The sequence below is a fragment of the Colobus angolensis genome, unplaced genomic scaffold (genome assembly GCF_000951035.1).
Source record: "Colobus angolensis palliatus isolate OR3802 unplaced genomic scaffold, Cang.pa_1.0 Scaffold603, whole genome shotgun sequence".
Lineage (NCBI taxonomy): Eukaryota > Metazoa > Chordata > Mammalia > Primates > Cercopithecidae > Colobus > Colobus angolensis.
This window is the reverse complement of record NW_012119633.1, coordinates 297,480-317,300: the sequence shown is the minus strand read 5'-3', so window position 1 is coordinate 317,300 and position 19,821 is coordinate 297,480. Positions and strand designations below refer to the sequence as shown.

Here is a 19,821-nt window from a genome sequence, read left to right as displayed (position 1 = left end):
ATCTACATTTCTTTCCTACTTCAACCCTCCAGGCTAAATGAGCTACAGTACTCAGCCTGGAAAATCAGTCGAGTTTTTAATTTACGTGTAAACATTTTAAATATAATACTGTAGTCGCCTGCCAGGATCTTCCACCCAAGAACTACAACACCCAGAATGCATTGTTTCCCTTTCCGCCTTCCCCTGAGGGAATGCCTACCTTGATCTCATTTCCACAAGTAGTAGTCACATGACGCGTTTCCCGTCAAGATGGCGGATACTCTCCCTTCGGAGTTTGATGTGATCGTAATAGGGACGGGTATGTGTAGCCTGGTACTTCCTGGACGAAGTTTAGGAAGACTGTCTTGCTTCTATTTTTTCTGTCAGTGGCGAGTTTTGGGACAAACATCGTGGGTCGAGCGTGGGAGGGAGAACGGAAAGGAAGTGAGGTAGTCCGGAGTCAGCGCGGGAATTGGCAGTTACAGGGAGGGGCTTGGACCCGCAGTGCTTATCGCCATTTGAGTAGGGGTTGATCTGGTCGATGCTGATTGCTGAGGTTGGTTGCTGCGGTGATTCCTGTTAATTTCCTTAGAGGGAAGTGGATGTGCAGTGTCATGAAATGGAGGGTCGGGATTTTATCAACGGAGACGACTTTGGCAAGACATTATGATTCCTTCCTTATTGATTTCAAGGTGATATTCCCCATCATTTTGTCTCGCCATTTCATAGGACTTTTTCATAGATTTGTATGATCCTAGGGAACATCGCAGCTCAGGCACAACTTAATCCCCAGTTTTACAAGAAAGATGCTCAATTATTGCCCATGTGCGTATGAATTTACTAGGGAAAGCAAATGGATTCTGTTTTGTTGAGAAACCTAGGGAATTGTATTTTGTTGAGGTAGCCATTATTCCTGCTTTATGGTGCTTAAAGCATCTTGCTTTCTACCACCCATAACTGAATGTGCTGAGAATAAGGTCCTGAGTTCCAGTTCAGGTGTGTGACCTTATCTAACTCTTGTTTTCCCGTCGTTTGTTCTTCATGTTTTGGGTGGACCCAGAAGCTCCTCTGCAATTTCTGTTTAACATATGCAGTGTACAACACGTAGCAGAAGACATGTGGCAGCAATTTCATTTTTATTTTTAATAGTGTAAGGGATGATCATTTTAGGTGGGATGAAATAGGTTGTTTGATGGGGTTTTCTACTGTTTGTAGAATGTGGTAGGCCAGAGAAGCTCTGGTGGATGGGACCCTGTCCGTTGTGTTAATGAATTCAGTTCGTTGTCTTCTCAAACAGCCATGATTAGGAGCAGCCATGTTTTCAGGATGGGAGTAAAAATAATAGCTACCTGTTTTCGAATGCTTAAAATTTCCTAATCACTGTGCTAAGCACTTTACAAGCCGGACATAATCCTCACAACCTTGTTAGAGTAGTAGGTACTCTCTGCATTTTGTAGAAGAGGAAAAGGGGACTTGGAAAGGTTGTAATTTGCTCAGGATCACACAGCTTGTAAATTTCCAAAGGCCCATTCCATCCCAGAAAAACAATCCGTGGTTCTGATCCTCAGAGTTGACCCATATTCGTAGAAACAATTGAGAAAACTTGGTTTTAGGCCTTGCTTAGTGCTAGTGTGAATTGCTTGAATGGGGGGGGGGGGGGGAGGGGGCGCAGGCACTACATCTCTCCGAGCCTCAGTTTCCTTGTTTTTGAATATAGGGAAGGTAAACTAGATGGGCTTTATGTTGTCTAACAAAAAATGCCTGGGTAGTAGTTCTCAGAACAGCACAGACTTGTTTATTCGTAGCCTGAAAATAACAGCATGGCTGCGAATAACCTGGTTGTAGTTGCTATGAACAGATGTTGGATGAGAGCTGGAAAGAGTCAATGAACTATTGATTTGTTCTTTCCAGTCTATACTAAAACTGAGAACAACATCCATTTTGGAATAGTTGTTATACCATACTTGAGATTTATAATCTTGCTTTTTTGTTATGTAGGAACTTGAGGTGTTTTTATCAATTTTTTTAATCAACAATTTTTCTTTCAGGTCTGGGTTCAAATTTTAATTGATGAATGTTAATTCTTATAAATGATGCTAATGCTTTTCATAAATATTTTGCCTTCTGTACAGTTCAGATTTGGAATACATCCATCCTGATGGAGTCTGTTACGGTAGAGGTAGGAAGTTACAGTGAGTGAGCCAGAGAATTGCATCAGGTGACATCGCTTATATTTGAAAAAAGACTCGTTTTATATTTATCCCAGTGAGTGCAATGTTATTTTTCAGTGTTTGGGAAGAACTTATTTGAAGTTAATCTTAAAACTGAAATTTTTCATATTGTTTATTGGTGACACGTTCTAGGTTTTATCAAGCACATTGCTTAAATTTATGATATGTAATTTTGTTTTAAGGTACATCAAAAGTGTAAAAATTGAATAAAAGAGTCATTCCCCAAATAAACGATTCCAACAAATCAAAAGTGTAAAAATTGAATAAAAGAGTCATTTCCCAAATAAATGATTCCAACAATTCCAATCATTATTTAATTTATTTTTTAGGGCGCTTGGAATATTTCTGTTGTGAAATAGTTTGCTGAAAGTCGCCTTTAAAATGTTTACTTTATTAAATGTATTACATTGAGTAAATCATAGAAAAAGCAGTGTTTCATAGATTCAGTTGTATTAACAAAAATAGAAGCAATAATGCATGCATCAGAAACATGAAGAAATAGGCTATTAGATATACTTTTTAGCATATTTAGTCCTAGGTAAAATCTCCTAAAGGGACAATTGCTTCATCAAGTATAATCATGTGAAGATAATATTTTATAATCCTTTTGACCTTGATTAACATGCATTCTCATTTTCTGTAATTCAAGATGGAAATTTTTCCTTAAGATCATATTTTCAGGAGATTATGGGAAAAATAAACTTTGTATTTTCTTAGTTAAGCCCATTTCCTTCTGATTAGAAAATACAGTAAATATCTCTTGAACACCCAAAGACAGAAGAGTAAGATAAAGTGAATTGTGGAAAAAATAGAAGAAAATGGAATAAAGAAGGAGGGTCAACTGGAGTCTCAAGGGAGAGGATAAAAGTAGATATATGTGGTAAGGGTCTAGAAAGTGCTCCTCCTCAGCTTGGGCACAGAATTGTCATTTTTGAGGATATTTTGCCATTTAAAAAGTCATTTAAATGACAGTTTTGTGGATTATAGACATGTACCATTGGTTTCAGGTTAAAAATAGTCCCAGTAACATAACATCTCACTGGAGGTGACTTATCTGGCAGCCTGTGTAATCTGCAGCACAGCAGAGCCAAGAGCTCAACAGAAGAACAGTCAAGATGGAAGTTATAAGACCTATATGATAGTATTGACATGCTTCATACATAGGGGAATCCCTGAGATCATCACTTAGAACATATTCATCCTCATTTTAAAAATAATTCTAGCAAGTTCAGCATATTAGAACCACCCTCTTAGAAGATACAAGGAATGTTATCAACTTCTGCAAAGACTATGTTTGGTGGGGGGTGCTCTTAGACATTTAAATGACAGTTTATATCTGTATAGGAAAGGGAAGAGAAAAACACGTAAAATGCAAACTTAACATCAAACATTGCAAAACCCCGATAACATTTAGTGTAGTGACAAATATTCATTTTTCAGGTCATTCAACCCACGTTTATTGAGAACCTAGTCCCTTCCCTTTTGAAGTTTACTGCATTGCCTATTCTGAGGAACTTTTTGGGCTTCCTAACAGTCATATCCCCAAAGCTGTTCTTAAGACAATGTAGGCTTTTCATTGCATCCTTCTTTCTTTTTGAAGACCATACAGAGATTCAGCCTGCATTTTTTTTTTCCTTTTTAAAAGCACACTCACATCTTTTGGAGTTCTTCCCCTAAGATGGGCTGCAGAGTATGTTAGCTTAATTTTTCTCCTGAATAGGATAAACACATAGATTCTTTGGATTTAAAAGTTTTATTGTTAGCCAAGCATGGTGGTGTGGGCCTGTAGTCCCCCTTACTCCGTAGGCTAAGGCGCAGGCATCCCTTGATCCTGGAAGGCGGAGGTTGCAGTGAGCTTCGATAGTGCCACTGCACTCTAGTCGGGGAAACAGAGTGAGACTGTCTCAAAAAAAAAAAAAAAAAAACGAATAAAGGTTCATTGGCTAGGTGCAGTGGCTCACAACTGTAATCCCAGCACTTGGGGAAGCCGAGGCAGGTGGATTGCTTGAGCTCAGGAGTTAGAGACCTCAGCCTCCCAAGTAGCTGAAATGGGCAACACAGCAAAACTGTATCTCTACAAAAAAATACAAAAATTAATTGGGTATGGTGACACATGCCTGTAGTCCCAGCTACTTGGAAGGCTGAGGTGGGAGGATTGCCTGAACTTGGGAGTTTGAGGCTTCAGTGAGCTATAGTTGTGTCACTGCACTTCAGCTTGGGCGACAGAGCAAGACCCTGTCTCTAAAAAAAAAAAAAAGTTTTATTGCTAAAGATTATGGGGAAAGAGAAAGGATAACAAAGATAAACACGAGGGAAATTATAAGGAGTACTGCCCGTAAATCCTTATTATCTTGCTAGATAGTGTTGAGCACCATACAGTAGTAGATGTGGTAGCATGGTATATGGTAATCACATGACCATTCTATTTTGTGATTTTTGGGAAAATTATAGAATTTCTTGTGATATCATTTAGTTCATCTGTAAAGTGAGATTTCAATAGTTGATCTTCAAGGTAGGAATCTACCAGCTCTAAAATTACCATTGTATATTTCTATTTATGACACCATGTCCTTGAGAAAAGGCTGAATTGTGTTCTGTGTAGTCTTTTTAAGAGGGAAGGTCATTGTTTAATATACTTCAGAAATTTTCCTATAAAAATGGCTGATATGGTTTAGATATTTGTCCCAGCCCAAATCTCATGTCGAAGTGTTATCCTTATTGTTGGAGGTGGGGCCTGGTGGGAGGTGTTTGGGTCATGGGAGCGGATCCCTCATGGCTTGGTGCTGTTCTTGTAATAGTGAGTTTATTCTTGCAGGATCTGGTGGTTTATTTAAAATTTTTTTTTTTTTTTGAGACAGGGTCTTGCTCTGTCACCCTGGTTGGAGTGCAGTGGCACAATCATGGCCCCCTACAGCCTTAACCTCCTGGGCCCAAGCAGTCCTCCCACGTAGCTGAGATCACAGACATGCACCATCATGCCTGGCTAATTTTTTTTTTTTTTTTGTAGAGATGGGGTCTCCCTATGTTGCCCAGGCTGGTTTTGCACTTCTGAACGCAAGCAATTTACCTGCCTTGGTGGCCCAAATTGCTGGGATTACATATGGGAGCCACTGTGCCTGGTCGACTGGTTGTTTAAAAGTGTGTGGCATCTCCCCACACTCTCGCTTGTCTTGCCTGTCACCAAGGGAGATGTCTGCTTCCCCTTTGCCTTCTGCTATGACTAAAAGGTCCCTCAGGCCTCCCCAGAAGCCGAGCAGATGCCAGTACCGTGCTTGTACAGCCTGCAGAACCCTGAGCCAATTAAACCTCTTTTCTTTATAAATTACCCAGTTTCAGGCGTTCCTTTATGGCAACATAGGAACGGCCTAATAAAATACAATAACTGATTAGAAAAGGCATTTTCTTAAAAATCATAGGCTGCTTTTTCCAGAAAAGGTCATGCAAATAGCACAGTCCCATTCCTTGATGTTGGTGAATTTAAACATTAAGGTAGTTAACCTTGACTGGCAGCTCATTGACTTATGATGATGTTGGAATAGCATCACTTCTCTAAGCCTTGGAGGATAGCAATATTGTAGGAAGTGTTGTGAAAACTGATGTTTACCAAATACCTGTTTGTGCTAGCCTCAACACAAGTGATTTCCTATATACCTAACTTAATCTTCTCCCAGGATGCCTGGATGTGGTTCTCAAATCACAGGATGTCCATAATCCTCCCTGTGTATTTCCAAAATCTTCACATCTATTGTCTACAGTGTATTTTTAAAAATTGTAAGATGCCACCTATTTGTGGATCGTGGAGTGAATTCCAGCATTATAAAAATGAGGTAGACTATATGAGAATGCATGTAGTAAGGATGAATGTTGTTTTATATATATATGTAACATATAGCATCTATATAACATATTTTTATGTATATAACATTATATATATGTATATATACACACACACACACATGTGTTTTTGGAGAGGGCAGGGTCAAAAAATTTAAAGCCTAGAATATATTGATCAGCTGAATGACATAATGAGTAGGAGTGAAATGGTATTTCAAAAGTCCTTTAGTTTTACAAATGCCATACATTACATATTTTTTTTTTTTCACTTTGACATGAGTGTATCTCATTTGAGCAGTATAGTGTAGCGATTGACAATGTGACTCTGGAATCAGACACTCTGGGTTTGAGTTCAGCTATTCCTCTTGTGTCATCTTAGACATTTTCCTTATTCTCTTTGTGTTTCAATTTTCTTATCTGTAGGACAAACTTCACAAGACTGTGTTGAGGATTCAATGAAATATTCCTATAAAAAAGCTTAGTAGTTGCTCATAAAATTCAGTTGACTTGTATGGTTGTAATGCCATACCGAGGTGCTTTTACTACTACTGTTATTTCATGAATGCTTTCCAGGAAGGGGTCATGATTTTCATGAAGAATATTGGAAGGATTGAGTGTCTGATTTATGTTTCTCGTCTTCTCATTGGCTGCTTGGTGGGAAAGACCTTTATGTGTCTATTATCACTATTTCTATCAGATTTCTTACCTAGTGGCTTACAGGTTTTATTTTTTTCTTTCTTTTTTGTCTTCTCTTTTGTTCACCAGCTTGCATTATTTATCATTGGTTTTCCTCATAGTTTTTGGAACAGATTTAGCATTGGTCTTATTTGAGGTATACTATGAAACACTCCCTTGTCAATGTAAGAGATGCTATAGGAGCGAAAGATAGCCTGCAGATTTTGCTGTTCCGAAAAATGCTTTGCACTTCTTCAGGCATTTATTGATGGGAAAGTATGTTTTTGTTTGCTTCCAATACCTAGAAAAGTAAAGAGTTATCTAACTCCGGAGAAGACTCTCTGGGAGATGCTTACCCTTCTCTGTAAATCATGAATTTGAGCCAATACCTCAGAGAGAGCCACATCTGTTACCATAGTTTCCTCTGCAGCATCATTTTCATCTCCCATGCCTCATGTCATTTTTCTCATTTTCTCCAGTGTTTTCATGATGTTTTGGATAACAGGCTACAGCAATTAAATTCAAATATGGCAGCTCACCATTACATTCTTGTGTTTAACATAAAATCCCAATGCACAGAAACAATTATAATTCCATATAATTGACCTGTTAACTAATGCTAAATCATCTGCTATTCAGTTTCAGTGCATTCTTTAACTAAAAAGTTAGTCTCTGCCTGTTCTGTATGTAAATATATTTAAAAGTAAAATAGGCTAAAAATCACTGTTGGTGCTCATTGGAAACATTTTGGGGGCGTTTAGTTGTGGCCAGCAAAATAGGGATACACTGAAAGGTTGATGTTTTGTTTTTGCTTTCCTAATAATTTCATTTAAGGTTTGGTGCAAAAAGAGATGATAATTTATCACAGATATTGCTTTTTTAGAGCATGATTATGAGAGCTAGCATGTTATATTGGGGGTGTTTTTGGAAAAAAACAATTTGCAAATAGACAGGAGAAGAGGCCAGAGGCAGCTTGGCCAGTATGGTGCTTAATGTAAGTGTTTCATCTCATACTGGATTTTATCAAGAGCTGAAGTAGGTAATGTATTACTTGACTGATTTGGTTTTTATCACATTTTAAAAAGTACTGGTGAAGCAGGATATTTTCCTGACCCCCTTTGCGGGACTTGCAAAGGGGGCACCCTGTTTACTCAGCCCACCGCTTTCAACTCTTCATAGGAGGGAACAAGGCAGGAACTGGAGTACATGAGTGCTGCAGTTGGTCTGCCACTCTGGCGCCAGGAGGAGTGAACTCCACTCACTCGGACCTGCTGCGTTTCACCCCTCACAAGAGGAGATATGCAGTTGAGTGGGTGCAGGAGCCAGGGCAAGTGCTTTTGGACACTGGCAGGAGACAGCTCTGTGCTGGCCCCATGGTAGCATCTCGGGAGTTGGTGTCTGCCCCCCTGAAGCTCCAGAGGGAATGTTATAGTGCTCTTTTAGCTCTGCTGTGAGCAGACGACTTAAAGGTTAACAACTCAGGGGGTCCTCTGCCTTTTTGCGTTAATCGGCTGCCTTGGTAGAAGGCAAAGGGCAAGTGTGACAGCCTTTTTGTGTCCACACTCGTGGTTCCAGAGCTCTTGTCTGGCGTCCAGGAGAAATGAGGTTGCATGAATGAATTGAAGGATGGTAAATGTAGGGAATCTTATTGCTGTTGGAGATGGCCCTCAGTGGGAAGGGGAGCTGAAAAAGGGATGGGGCAGGAAGGTAATCTTCCCCTGAATTCCAGCTGTCTCTGTCTGGATTCTTCTTTGAAGTTACGCTGTCAAGGTGTCCCTCTGAAGTCGAGCCACTTCTCTCCAATGTCCGACTGTAGTCTCCAGTGTCCAACTGCTTCTCCTCTCTCTGCTGGCTGAGCCTGGGGTTTTTATGTACACAGGATGGGGTGTGGTGTGGACCATGAGTAGTTTTGGAAAAGGCAACATTCGCATGGGAAAACAAGGATATAAGTTCTCACTTAGTGCCATGGTTTCAGGCTTGAGGGTGGGGTTTTCTCAGGGACTTGCCCTTTTCTGCCTAGAATTTCCCTGCCTCCTGCCCCTATCACTAACTTCTACTCTTTCTTTTGAGTATTCTCACCTGTCTTTTTTTTTTTTTTTGGTCCAGGCCAGTGTTCTCATTGAGTTATTATGGCTATTAGTTAATGGCAGTTTTAATCATTTTATATTGCTTTGAAATGTTATGAATCATGTTTCTGTGATCTGAGTTTGCACATTTGTTAAACTAGTCTTTTATATGTAGATTTAAAATCATCATGAGAAAATTTACACAAGCTATAGAGAAAATAAAGTTTTACACATGGGTATCAGGCATATTAAGAAGATGCTGAGCTGTGAGTTCAAATCCTTATTTTCTGCACCTGTGTTACTTTGGTTTAAGCTATGTAAGCAAAATCAATGATAATTAGAAAATTATTTCTAATACCTGCAACACACTGTCAAACAGATGAAAAATATTGTCTAACATTTGTTATATGCCAAGCACTTTGATAAGCCCCTGCAATGCACTCGTTTTCACAGTAACCCTGCGGTAGATACTATATCATCTGCATTTTACAAATGTGAAGCCTGAGGCTTAGCTAAGTTTGACATAGGTGAAACAGTTAAGACTGAAGTTTTTCTGACTAAGGTTGAGATATTAGATTAAGTTTGCTAGAATCTTTCAATTGAAAAAATAGCTCATAGTATCAAGATTAGATTATTTTGCCCTGGGTTTGTGGTTGGCAGTTATTTTATTTCGGAGAGTTACCATTGTTAACACTAAAATCCTGATTCCAACAGTAGCCTCATGATGTCAGCTTCTTATTATTAACAGCATCATGACATCTGTGTCAGCTTGCAAACCTTCTTTTGATGAAGGTGAACAGAATGACCTGGTTGTGTTTATCCCTTAAAACCGAAGAGAGAATCAGCCACTAAAGCAATGGCCAGAAATGGAATCAGAGATTACAGTTACATTTTAAGACATGATTTGCTTCTGTAGGAATTCTTCATTGATCCTGTAAAGATCTTAGTTAATTTAGAAAGTTTATTTTGCCAAGGTTAAGGATGTGCCTGTGGCACAGCCTCAGGTCCTGATGACTTGCCCCAGGCGGTAGGGGCACAGCTTGATTTTACACATTTTAGGAAGACATGAAACATTAATCAATATATGTAAGATGTATAATTCATTGGTTCCATCAGGAAAAAAGGCCAGACAACTCGAAGTGGGCAGGAGGCTTCTGGGTCATAGGTAGATAAGAGACAAATGAGGAATAGTTACTTATGCTTTCGTCTGTAGTGAAACAGTAGGGCAAAGGAAGCCATCAGATACACATTTATCTCATGGGAACAGAGGAATGACTTTGAGTTCTGCCTGTCCTTTGGTTGTCCACAAGGAGTTGCCTTATTGGCAAATTGTGAGGGAGGTATGTAGCTTTTTAAAAAATCTTCGTAGTGATCTTATTTAGGAATAGAATGGGAGACTGGTTTGCCCAACACAGTACCCAATTTGCCTTTTCCTTTTGACTTACCGATTTTGGGGAGATTTGTTTTCCTTTCACAATCCCAAGGTACATAATTTACCACTGAAATATTTGTGCATGTGCTGGGGTTTGCCATTTTGTGTCTTTTTTAGTGTTCTTTGCTTGCAAATTTAATTTTCAAGATTAAATATGGGACTCATTGTCCTGTTTATGGAGCTTTTTTTCATTTGGTTGACTATTCTTTTGTTTCCTACAGTCTTCAACAACTGTCAGTGCTTACAATGGATACACCATGCATCTTAATTGACAGGATGGATATGGTAGTACCTTTTTTGGTCCAAGGGCCTGCTCATTATAAAAAGTAGTTTATAAAGCTGAAAAGTTTTTTATCTCTATTTTTTGTAAAATGATTTTCATGATAGGATTTTATATAAAGGGGAAGGTTTTTTTTTGTATGATTTTTATAACATTCTTGAAATGAGTACTCATTCTCTCTCATCATCTATTTTAGACTCATAGCTTTATGAGTAATGCAGTAAAGATCATGTTTCTTCTGTGGTACATTAGTAAAATATGTTCTGAACACAGAAGCTATTTTCCTTATCACTAATTAAATATTATGTTAAGTTTGAAGAGCACTGGGCTGGGGTGTACTTTGCTGTGAAAAGATCATTTTGGTCACTTAAATTACAATAGAAATATTTGTGTTAAGAAAATTAAGTAAAAATTAGGCCAGGCACGGTGGCTCACACCTGTAATTCCAGGACTTTGGGAGGCCGAGGCAAGTGGATCACCTGAGGTCAGGAGTTCAAGACGAGCCTGGCCAACTTGGTAAAACCCCGTCTGTACTAAAAATACAAAAATTATCCAGGAGTAGTGGCAGGTGCCTGTAATCCCAGGTACTTGGGAGGCTGAGGCAGGAGAATTGCTTGAACCCGGGAGGCGGAGGTTGCAGTGAGCCGAGACAGTGCCGTTGTACCCCACCCTGGGTGACAAGAGTAAAACTGTCTCAAAAAATAAAAAATAAAAAAAAGAGAAAATTAAGTAACAATTAGTTGTAGTGGAGACTATTTCCTGGCAAGGATAAGGTCTTCAGCAAACATTTACATTTGTTTAACAAAACTTTAAGAGATTTTGAGTTGATGTAGTTTTCTCCATTTAGATAAAAAACAGGGTATTACATCCATTTTTAAACTTTTTACCATGGAAAATTTCAAACATAAAAAAGTAGAATAAAGTAACCCTCCACCTACCAGTTTCCTAGTTTCAACAGTTATCAACTCATGGCCAGTCTTGTTTTTTCTGTAATGAGGACTAAGCTCTGATTTTTTATCTTGCCCAAATTCCTACCTAAGGGGTCTAGGGAGTCATGCCCTACAAACCATAAATTCTCATCAGATGGGTTTTATTTGAACCTATATATTGTGACTTATTTTTCCTTCTGACTCTGGCATAACATTATGAGACAAGGAAAAAATATTTAACCCCAAAATATATTTCCTTGTCATACCTTGAAATTGCCCTGCAAAGTCTCTTGTGGGAAAAATCCATATTCTATAGAGAATCCCCTTCCCCCTTTATTTTGTTTCCTTTCTTTCCAGATCCAGAAGGTAATCAGCTAAGAGCCAGGCACCCTTTTAGGTCCAATAAGAAACATTTTACAACCTGCTCTGTCTCTGAGGTCTGCTACCTGAGAGATTCCTCTGCACAATAAAACTTGGTCCCCACAATCCTTTATTTTAACCTGAGCATTCCTTTCCATGAACCCCAGGTCTTGAGATAAACTCAACCAATTGTCTGCCAGAAAGTGTTTAAATTTACCTATAACCTGGAAGCACCTCCCTCCGTGCCCCACCAGCTTTGAGTTGTCTCACCTTTCTGAACCAAACCGATGTAATTCTTAAATGTATTTGATTGATGTCTCATGCCTCCCTAAAATATATAAAACCAAGCTGTACCCCAACCACCTTGGGCACATGTTCTCAGGACCTCCTGAGGGCTGTGTCATGGGCCGTGGTCACTCATATTTGGCTCGGAATAAATCTCTTCAAATATTTTACAGAGTTGGCCGGGCATGGTGGCTCACGCCTGTAATCCCAGCACTTTAGGAGGCCGAGGCGGGCGGATCACGAGGTTAGGAGACCCAGACCATCCTGGCTAACACGGTGAAACCCCGTCTCTACTAAAACTACAAAGAATTTGCTGGGCATGGTGGCGGGCACCTGTAGTCCCAGCTACTTGGGAGGCTGAGGCAGGAGAATGGTGTGAACCTGGGAGGCAGAGGTTGCAGTGAGCGGAGATCGCGCCACTGTACTCCAGCCTGGGCGACAGAGTGAGACTCCGTCTCAAAAAAAAAAAAACAAAAAAAAACCAAAAAAACCCCCACAAATATGTATTTTACAGAGTTGAACTCTTTGTGTCGACAGTATCTGACAGTATCTTCCACTGTTTCTCTCATTCCACAATCCAATCCTCTGTTATTTTGAAGCAAATCCTAAATATCATATCATTCTATCTGTATGTATTCCAACATATATCAAAAAGTGTAATGGCTCTCCTTTTTAAACATAACTGCTCTTTTGTTTAACATGTGCTTAACACTTGTATTACATGCCCTCCTTTGCATCTTCAGTTTTTTCTAAGGCATCTATCCATTTTGCTTCTTTGGTCTTGTGCTCTTCCTAGTTTAGTTTTCATATCTGAAATGATTTTGTCTTTAATTTGTTAACTCCATTTTTTCCAAATATTCCTGTCACCTTACTTTTGAGTTTTTCTAATTTTGATTCATGTTGTTCTCTAAGAGCTGCCACCATTTTGTTAGTTTCTTTTAGCACATAATGCCATAGGCTATATTTTTCATCTAATTTGTGAGGCTTTCTGACATTCTTTTATTGTCTGTCAGGATGTTATTTTCTTCCTTATTCCCTTTGGTCCTAATGTACATTGAATGTGGTTCAACGGAGATCCTTTTGCGTTGCTCATTTTTAAGTGAAATAAGTTCTCCCTTTGTTTTCAATAGGAAGGATAGGCCAGTAAAACTATTCAAACTGTTTTGCTGTAGACCTCTCTTCTGTGTTTTCAGGAAGTAATCAAACATGTAGCCTGAAATCTGCCGGCTCTGGCTCTGTTACCCTCCCCTAGTTTTGTCTAGACCTTCTTTTTCCTTTGCCTCTATTTTCCCTGTTCTGCTGAATTTGGATGAGATTCCCAGCAGTTACTCCTCAATGCAGGACTATCCCCTCATTCACGAGGTGAAGTCTGCAGAACCCCTTCCCAGTTTCTGCTGCTGTTCTCATAATGGCCTGCCAAGCTTCCATTGAGTGCCTGATAGCACTTTTGGCATTTTCTGGCTCTCAGGACTGTAACAATTTTTTTGATCTTCTCTTGATTTCCTTTTGCATACTTTATTTTTCTTTTCTTTTTTTTTTTTTTGTTTTGAGATGAAGTCTCGCTCTTGTCACCCAGGCTGGAGTGCAATGGCGTGATCTTGGCTCACTGCGACCACTGCCTGCCGGGTTCAAGCGATTCTTCTGCCTCAGCCTCCTGAGTAGCTGAGAGTACAGGTGCCTGCCACCACGCCTGGCTAATTTTTGTATTTTTAGTAGAGATGGGGTTTCACCATGTTGGCCAGGCTAGTCTCGAACTTCTGACCTCAGGCCATCTGCCCACCTCAGCCTCCACCAAAGTGCTGGGATTATAGGTGTGAGCCACCACACCTGGCCTGCACATTTTCGAATACCATGTGGGTGTTACAGCTATTGGTGTCTTGTAACTACCCACTTCTATTTTGGGTTCATGATGATATTGTATCACCTGGCTTTGTTACGGATATTGTCCCTGGGAGTTTGGTTTGGGTATCCTGATTGTACTGTCTGTTTTTATGGGAGTTATGGGGGAGAGTCAACAACTGCTGCCATCTTTACAGAATCCTCTTTTTATCTTTCACTTTATCATTTGCTCAAGAATAGAGGTTAAGTTGTTGACCTAGCATAAACATTCACTTTTCAGAACTTGAAACAAACCTTTGGGTCACTTATTCCAAGCCCTTTATTTATCTAATAAGGATATCTATAAGGAATCTGAATTTCAGAGGTTAAGTGACTTTCCTGAGGTCACAGCTATTTAGTATGAAACTCTTTTTATTAGCCATTCCTAAAGGCTCACACCATAGTGAAGTTTTAAAAATTAAAGTAAATTTTCCAAGTTAATGTTTTAATGGGTATTATTTTTCAAAAAATTCTAAAATTACATGGCTATAAATACACATTTTCTTCCATGAGGAAGAATTTCAGAGATTTTAAATTACATTTACTAATATGTTTAGTATTTTGTTGGGAGGTCAGAGTGAATGAAAATAATTGTCAATTTAAAAATGATATTTTTATCTTTATGTTGTGGTAGTTTCCTAGGCTACTTTCATTTCCAATTTTTCCCTTTTTATGGTAGCCACTAAAATGTAGACTTAAGATGTAAATATTTAATATAGAATTTAAGATAGGAATCAACAAAACTATTTAAACCTGGGTTGAAATTTAGTTTCTGCTTAATTTTGTGATGGCATTATTTTGAGTGGCTGCAACATGAGTTAAGTATGTAGTTTCACCTTTGCATTCATCGCTCAATCAAGTTTCGCTTGCCAGCAATTCTGTTTTTCCTAAAAAAGAAGTTACTCTTTATTAAAGCAGTCACAGTAAATTTTCTAGTTCTATATAATTTTCTTTCCATTCTGGTCTTCACTGGTTATAAATAACACATGGAATGACTTTCAAGGTAGAAAGTAGGAATCCATTTTGAAATGTTCTATAAAATAAAGAGTGATTTATGGTTTCATATGATTTGAGCTGAAAGTACTTGGGCTTTACCAGGTCATCAAAGTCCTGTCAGGGGAATCTATTATTTATTGTTCGATATGCTGGGAGTGCTGTAAGTAGTTTATTTTATGTTTATCTTGTGTAAGCATAGTGTAGGAAAAATCAATCCCAGATACTAATACATTTTAAGAATATATCATGGGGAACTAACCTAAATATTATAGTTGTAAATGATGAGGTTTGACATTAAGAATTTGGATTAAAGGGGGATTTTGAAAAATGAATGAATAATGGTTTTATCCCTGTAAAATATTTTAGGTGAGATTCTTGGGTCCTGATTTTAGCTTAGCTCCTTCATTTGATAATGAAACATCTCTATTTCATCTAGACAGGTTTTTAGAAAATTGCAGAAAGCTGGTACCATACATGTTAGTGTATGATGATATAACATCCATAAGCTTCTAATTTTTTTTCTAGCTGCCACCTTTGTAACGGAACCTCAACTGTGAAAGGCATGATGGAGGAAACCTCGGTTTCCGCCACTACAACTGTTATGAAATGCTAATTTAATACCTAATATTTACCTGTGTTTAATAAAAATGACTTGCCAAAGTAGTTGTCTTGCATTAGAATTATACACGCTTGCTTATAATACTGTGGCAGAGAAGTTGTTTGGTACAGCCTCTCTAATGAATGTAACATGTGAAATGTTTAAATGATATTAAATGTTTGATGAACCTCTTTAGTTTACATAAAGAAAAGGTTATTGGACTTTTTAAAAAATGATTTTAAGTTGCTAGATCTTTGGAGGTAACTTAAGTAGATAGTAAGCAAGTGATAGCTTTTTTCCTTCAAATAGCTAATCTTATTGAAGGGGAAGGAAGAGGAGGGAAGAGAAGCAACATTTATTGAATGTCAGTGACATGCCAAGAGCCACTGTGTATAGTGTTTAATGTCGTTTTGTACCTGTTCCTCCCTGCACCCATATGAGATGTATTATTAACCCCATCTTACAGTTGAAAACATTGTACTTGTATATTTGTGCTCACACATTTTACAGAGTGTTTCCAGTGGAATGCTGTGTGATTTGACCCTAATCTAGGTTATCTGTATCTAACTCCTGTCTGGCTTTTCCTCGTGGGAGAGACTGTATAGTTCAAAATAAGCCCGTACATGTTTCATCTAAATGTCTCACAAATATATTGTGTGAACTTGAGTAGTTGTTCACTTTTTTAAGCGTTGAACAGGTGTTATTTTGAAATTAAGAGTTTAAGTGCTGTGAAAATTGAGCTTAGAAATATTAATCTGAACAAAACAGTCATTGTTCTACTAAATTAACAATAAGACCAAAAACTTTTAAATATGCACTTAGAAGTATTAATTTAAACAAAACAAGCAGTCATTTTATTATTTTACCAAATAGCAATAAGACCAAAAAGTTTTAAGTATGTTAACTTTTCCTAAATAATTTTTTTTTTTTTTTGAGACGGAGTTTTTCTCTTGTTGCCCAGGCTGGAGTGCAATGGCATGATCTTGGCTCACTGCAACCTTCGCCTTCCAGGTTCAATTCATTCTCCTGCCTCAGCCTCCCGAGTAGCTGGGATTACAGGCATGCACCACCACGCTTGGCTAATTTTGCATTTTTATTAGAGACGGGGTTTCTCCATGTTGGTCAGGCTGGTCTCGAACTCCCGATCTCAAGTGATCTGCCCACCTCATCCTCCCAAAGTGCTGGGATTACAGGTGTGAGCCACCGTGTCCAGCCCTAAATAATTTTTAAAAACCATGAAGCATAAAGCTCCAGTTTTATTCAAGTTTATCTCCTTGCTTTGACTACATTTTTTATTTTTATGTTTTGAAACCCTGATGTGACCATGATCTGGCTAAAGTTCTTTCAAGACTCCCTATTCCTTAGAGATTCAAGTTCAGATACTATAATTTGGCTTCAACCTCTTGGAAATTTTTTAAAATTTTGTTTTATGTTGATAAGAAGACTTGACATGAGATCTGTGCTCTTAACACATTATTAAGTGTGCAATACAGTGTTGTTAACTGTAGGTACAATGTTGTAGGGCAGTTCTTTAGAAATTATTCTTCTTTCATAACTGATACTTCATGCTAGTTGATTAACGACTCCCCATTTCCCTCTCCCCCAAACCTATGGCAACCACCATTTCACTTTTTTATTCTGTAAATTTGCCTATTTAAATACCTCATATAGGTGGAATCATGCAGCATTTGTCCTTCTGTGACTGGCTTTATGTTTGTTGCAACAATGTTCACAATGGGTAAGATGTGAAAACAACCTGAATGTCCATTGAGAGAAGAATGGATAGAGAACTGTGGTATATCCATATAAGGGAATATTACTTGGTTATAAAAGAAAAGTAATGTAGTACTGATCCATGCTTCAACATAGATAACCCTTGGAAACTTTATGCTAAGTGAAGTAGGCCAGTCCAAACACTTTTTTTAAAGCATCACTTTTTGGTTCTCCCTTCCTTTAACTTTGCCAGGAATGCTCCTTTCCGCTTTCCTTTTTCTGTCTTCTGCACTCCTCAGGGTTGTTGGAGACCCTGAAAGACCCAGCTAATTTCTCCTGTTCTTTGGAGCTTTCCATGACTCCCTCTACAGAGGGAGTGTTTCTTTCCATTGTGTTTCTATGACAGTTTTAAATAAACTTATTATTTTTTAATCTCTTTAAATTCTTGTTATATAGACTCTGAGCTCTAACAGGCTAGGGATTATCTTGCAAAAAAAATGTATGGCAACTTCTCACTACCTAGCACAGTTTGTTCTCACTCTCCCTTCCTGTCCCCTTCCCCCATTTTCTTTTTTTTGTCTTTTCCTCAGCAAATATCTATAAAGAACCTACTATATGCCTCTTGTCTCCTGGAAATTCTGTTTATTGAATGCGTGGGAAGAAATATGAAATCTTAGCCAAGAAGACATTGTTAACTGTATTATTAGTTTGCTATTTTAGTCATTCTAAGCATGAGGATAATAGGCCCTTGCCATTTAACATTAGAACAGCTTATGAATTTCACAAACTTATGGGAATGTTTGGATGGAAGTATTAAGGAAAAACACAAATGATAGTCATTTTGGCTTTATGTAATTTGGACTCAGATCATGTTCAGTATTGAAATCCATTCTTGGCTTTGCTTTAATAGCAGAGATTTGACTTCTGACATTGTTGATCACAGCCATGGAAATAACCACATGCATAACTGCCTACCCCAAGTAACAGTTATTTTGGGCCAAATGGAGGCGAGTAATTTTATTGTCGTTCACCATTGGAGTTGGCATCTGGTCAAAATAGGTGTATGTTTAGGGTAGTGTTAGATGGAAATATAATGCTTCTGAAATATCGTTCTGAAGGATAATAAGAGTAGATAGTGTTCATAGGGCAAGTACCCTTGCTAAAAACAGAACTGAATCCTATGTGGTAGATCACGATATTCTCATTGATAGATGAAGAAACAAAGGCTCAGAGAAGTCAAGTGACTTATCTGAGGTTGTGCAGCTAGGTAAGTAGCAAAACCAAGATTCAAGTCTAAGTCTGTCTGATTGAGACCATGCCTGTTTCATTTTGTTGCTGTATTGTCCTTAAATCCTCATTTTCAAACTTGCATCCAAGTTGGAGATAGTGAATTAACATGGTAATTTGAATTGGGGATATGGAATTACGGAATCACTTGATATTTGGCAAGTTATTTAACCTTTCTTAACCTATTTCTTCACATAGATAATACTGCCTGCCTCCTAGGATTATAATGAATAAATAAGATGATGTATGTGAAAATACAGTGTGAAGGATAAAATCCTATACTAATATTTGGTGGCATTGTTATTAATGCTGTCGTTATTACACATAAGAGCATTAATCTTTAAAATACTAATTTGCTTCCTGAGTATTTCTTTGCCATTATCCTTTTAACTAAGCTGCTTATCAGCTTTTAAAGTACCATAATGACTTCATTTCACTAAAAAGGAGAGTTATTTCTTTAAGTGTAACAGAAAGTTCAGGTGGTCTTAAGATTTCAATAAGAGTTTTAACTTAAAAACTACATTTAACTATTTAAAACTTTCTCCTGTTTCCCTCTACTCCAGATATTCTTATTTTGTTTACTTGAATTACATCTAAAGTTAAGATTGGAACTTTGTGATGACTTGTTTTTAGTGATTGATATTTAATGGTTATTTTCAGTACATTTGTTAGAACTTTTTTTTTTTTTTTGAACCAAGCATTATATGCCTACAAAATGTTCAACACTGGAAAACTAGTCCTCTGTGAAGGCAGGCTGGAGCTTGTGTTTAATATGGTTTTTAGCTAGAGATTGACTATATCAATTGTTTCCATATGCATATTGTTTTTTATATACAGAAGATGACTCTCCCTTTTCCTGAAATTCTTGATGCTTAGTGTGTAGTTTAAACCCTTGCCAAAAGACTGGTGCTGTTTCTTTTCCACTAAGTAAGAACACGAGAAGATCAGGATGTTTCATCATGGTGAAGGAGTTCATAGTAGCACTATAGAATTGCACTAAACTTTTAAAGCATGCTTTATTTTTATAACTAATATAAAAAATACTAGCTTCTATCGACACGGTAGGTCATATGACAAAAAGTTATTGAAGAGTCTGGAACTTACAGGGTATTAACTATTAAATAGAAAACTTGATTTTTTAAAATCATAAAGCATCATTATCTTTGGCAATTTTTAATTTTTTGTTGATGCTGGTAGAAATAATATATATATGTATTTTTATGATAATCAGCTTTATGGTATGATTAAGTTTGATTCCAAAGCCAGTAATGTTTTGTT

The 19,821-nt window shown here is 37.8% G+C and overlaps 1 protein-coding gene across 2 annotated transcripts in view; it reads left to right on the top strand.

The window, feature by feature from the left end:
• Positions 1-216: 216 nt before the first annotated feature.
• CHM (choroideremia (Rab escort protein 1)) overlaps positions 217-19,821 on the top strand; it is a 191,584-nt gene continuing 171,979 nt past the window's right edge. The window contains exon 1 of one of the 2 annotated variants that reach the window (XM_011963223.1): positions 217-298. In XM_011963223.1, coding sequence (XP_011818613.1) covers positions 250-298 — 49 coding nt within the window. In that variant the 5' untranslated portion in view covers positions 217-249. The remainder of the gene's footprint in view (positions 299-19,821) is intronic. The other variant, XM_011963225.1, reaches the window with a different exon arrangement.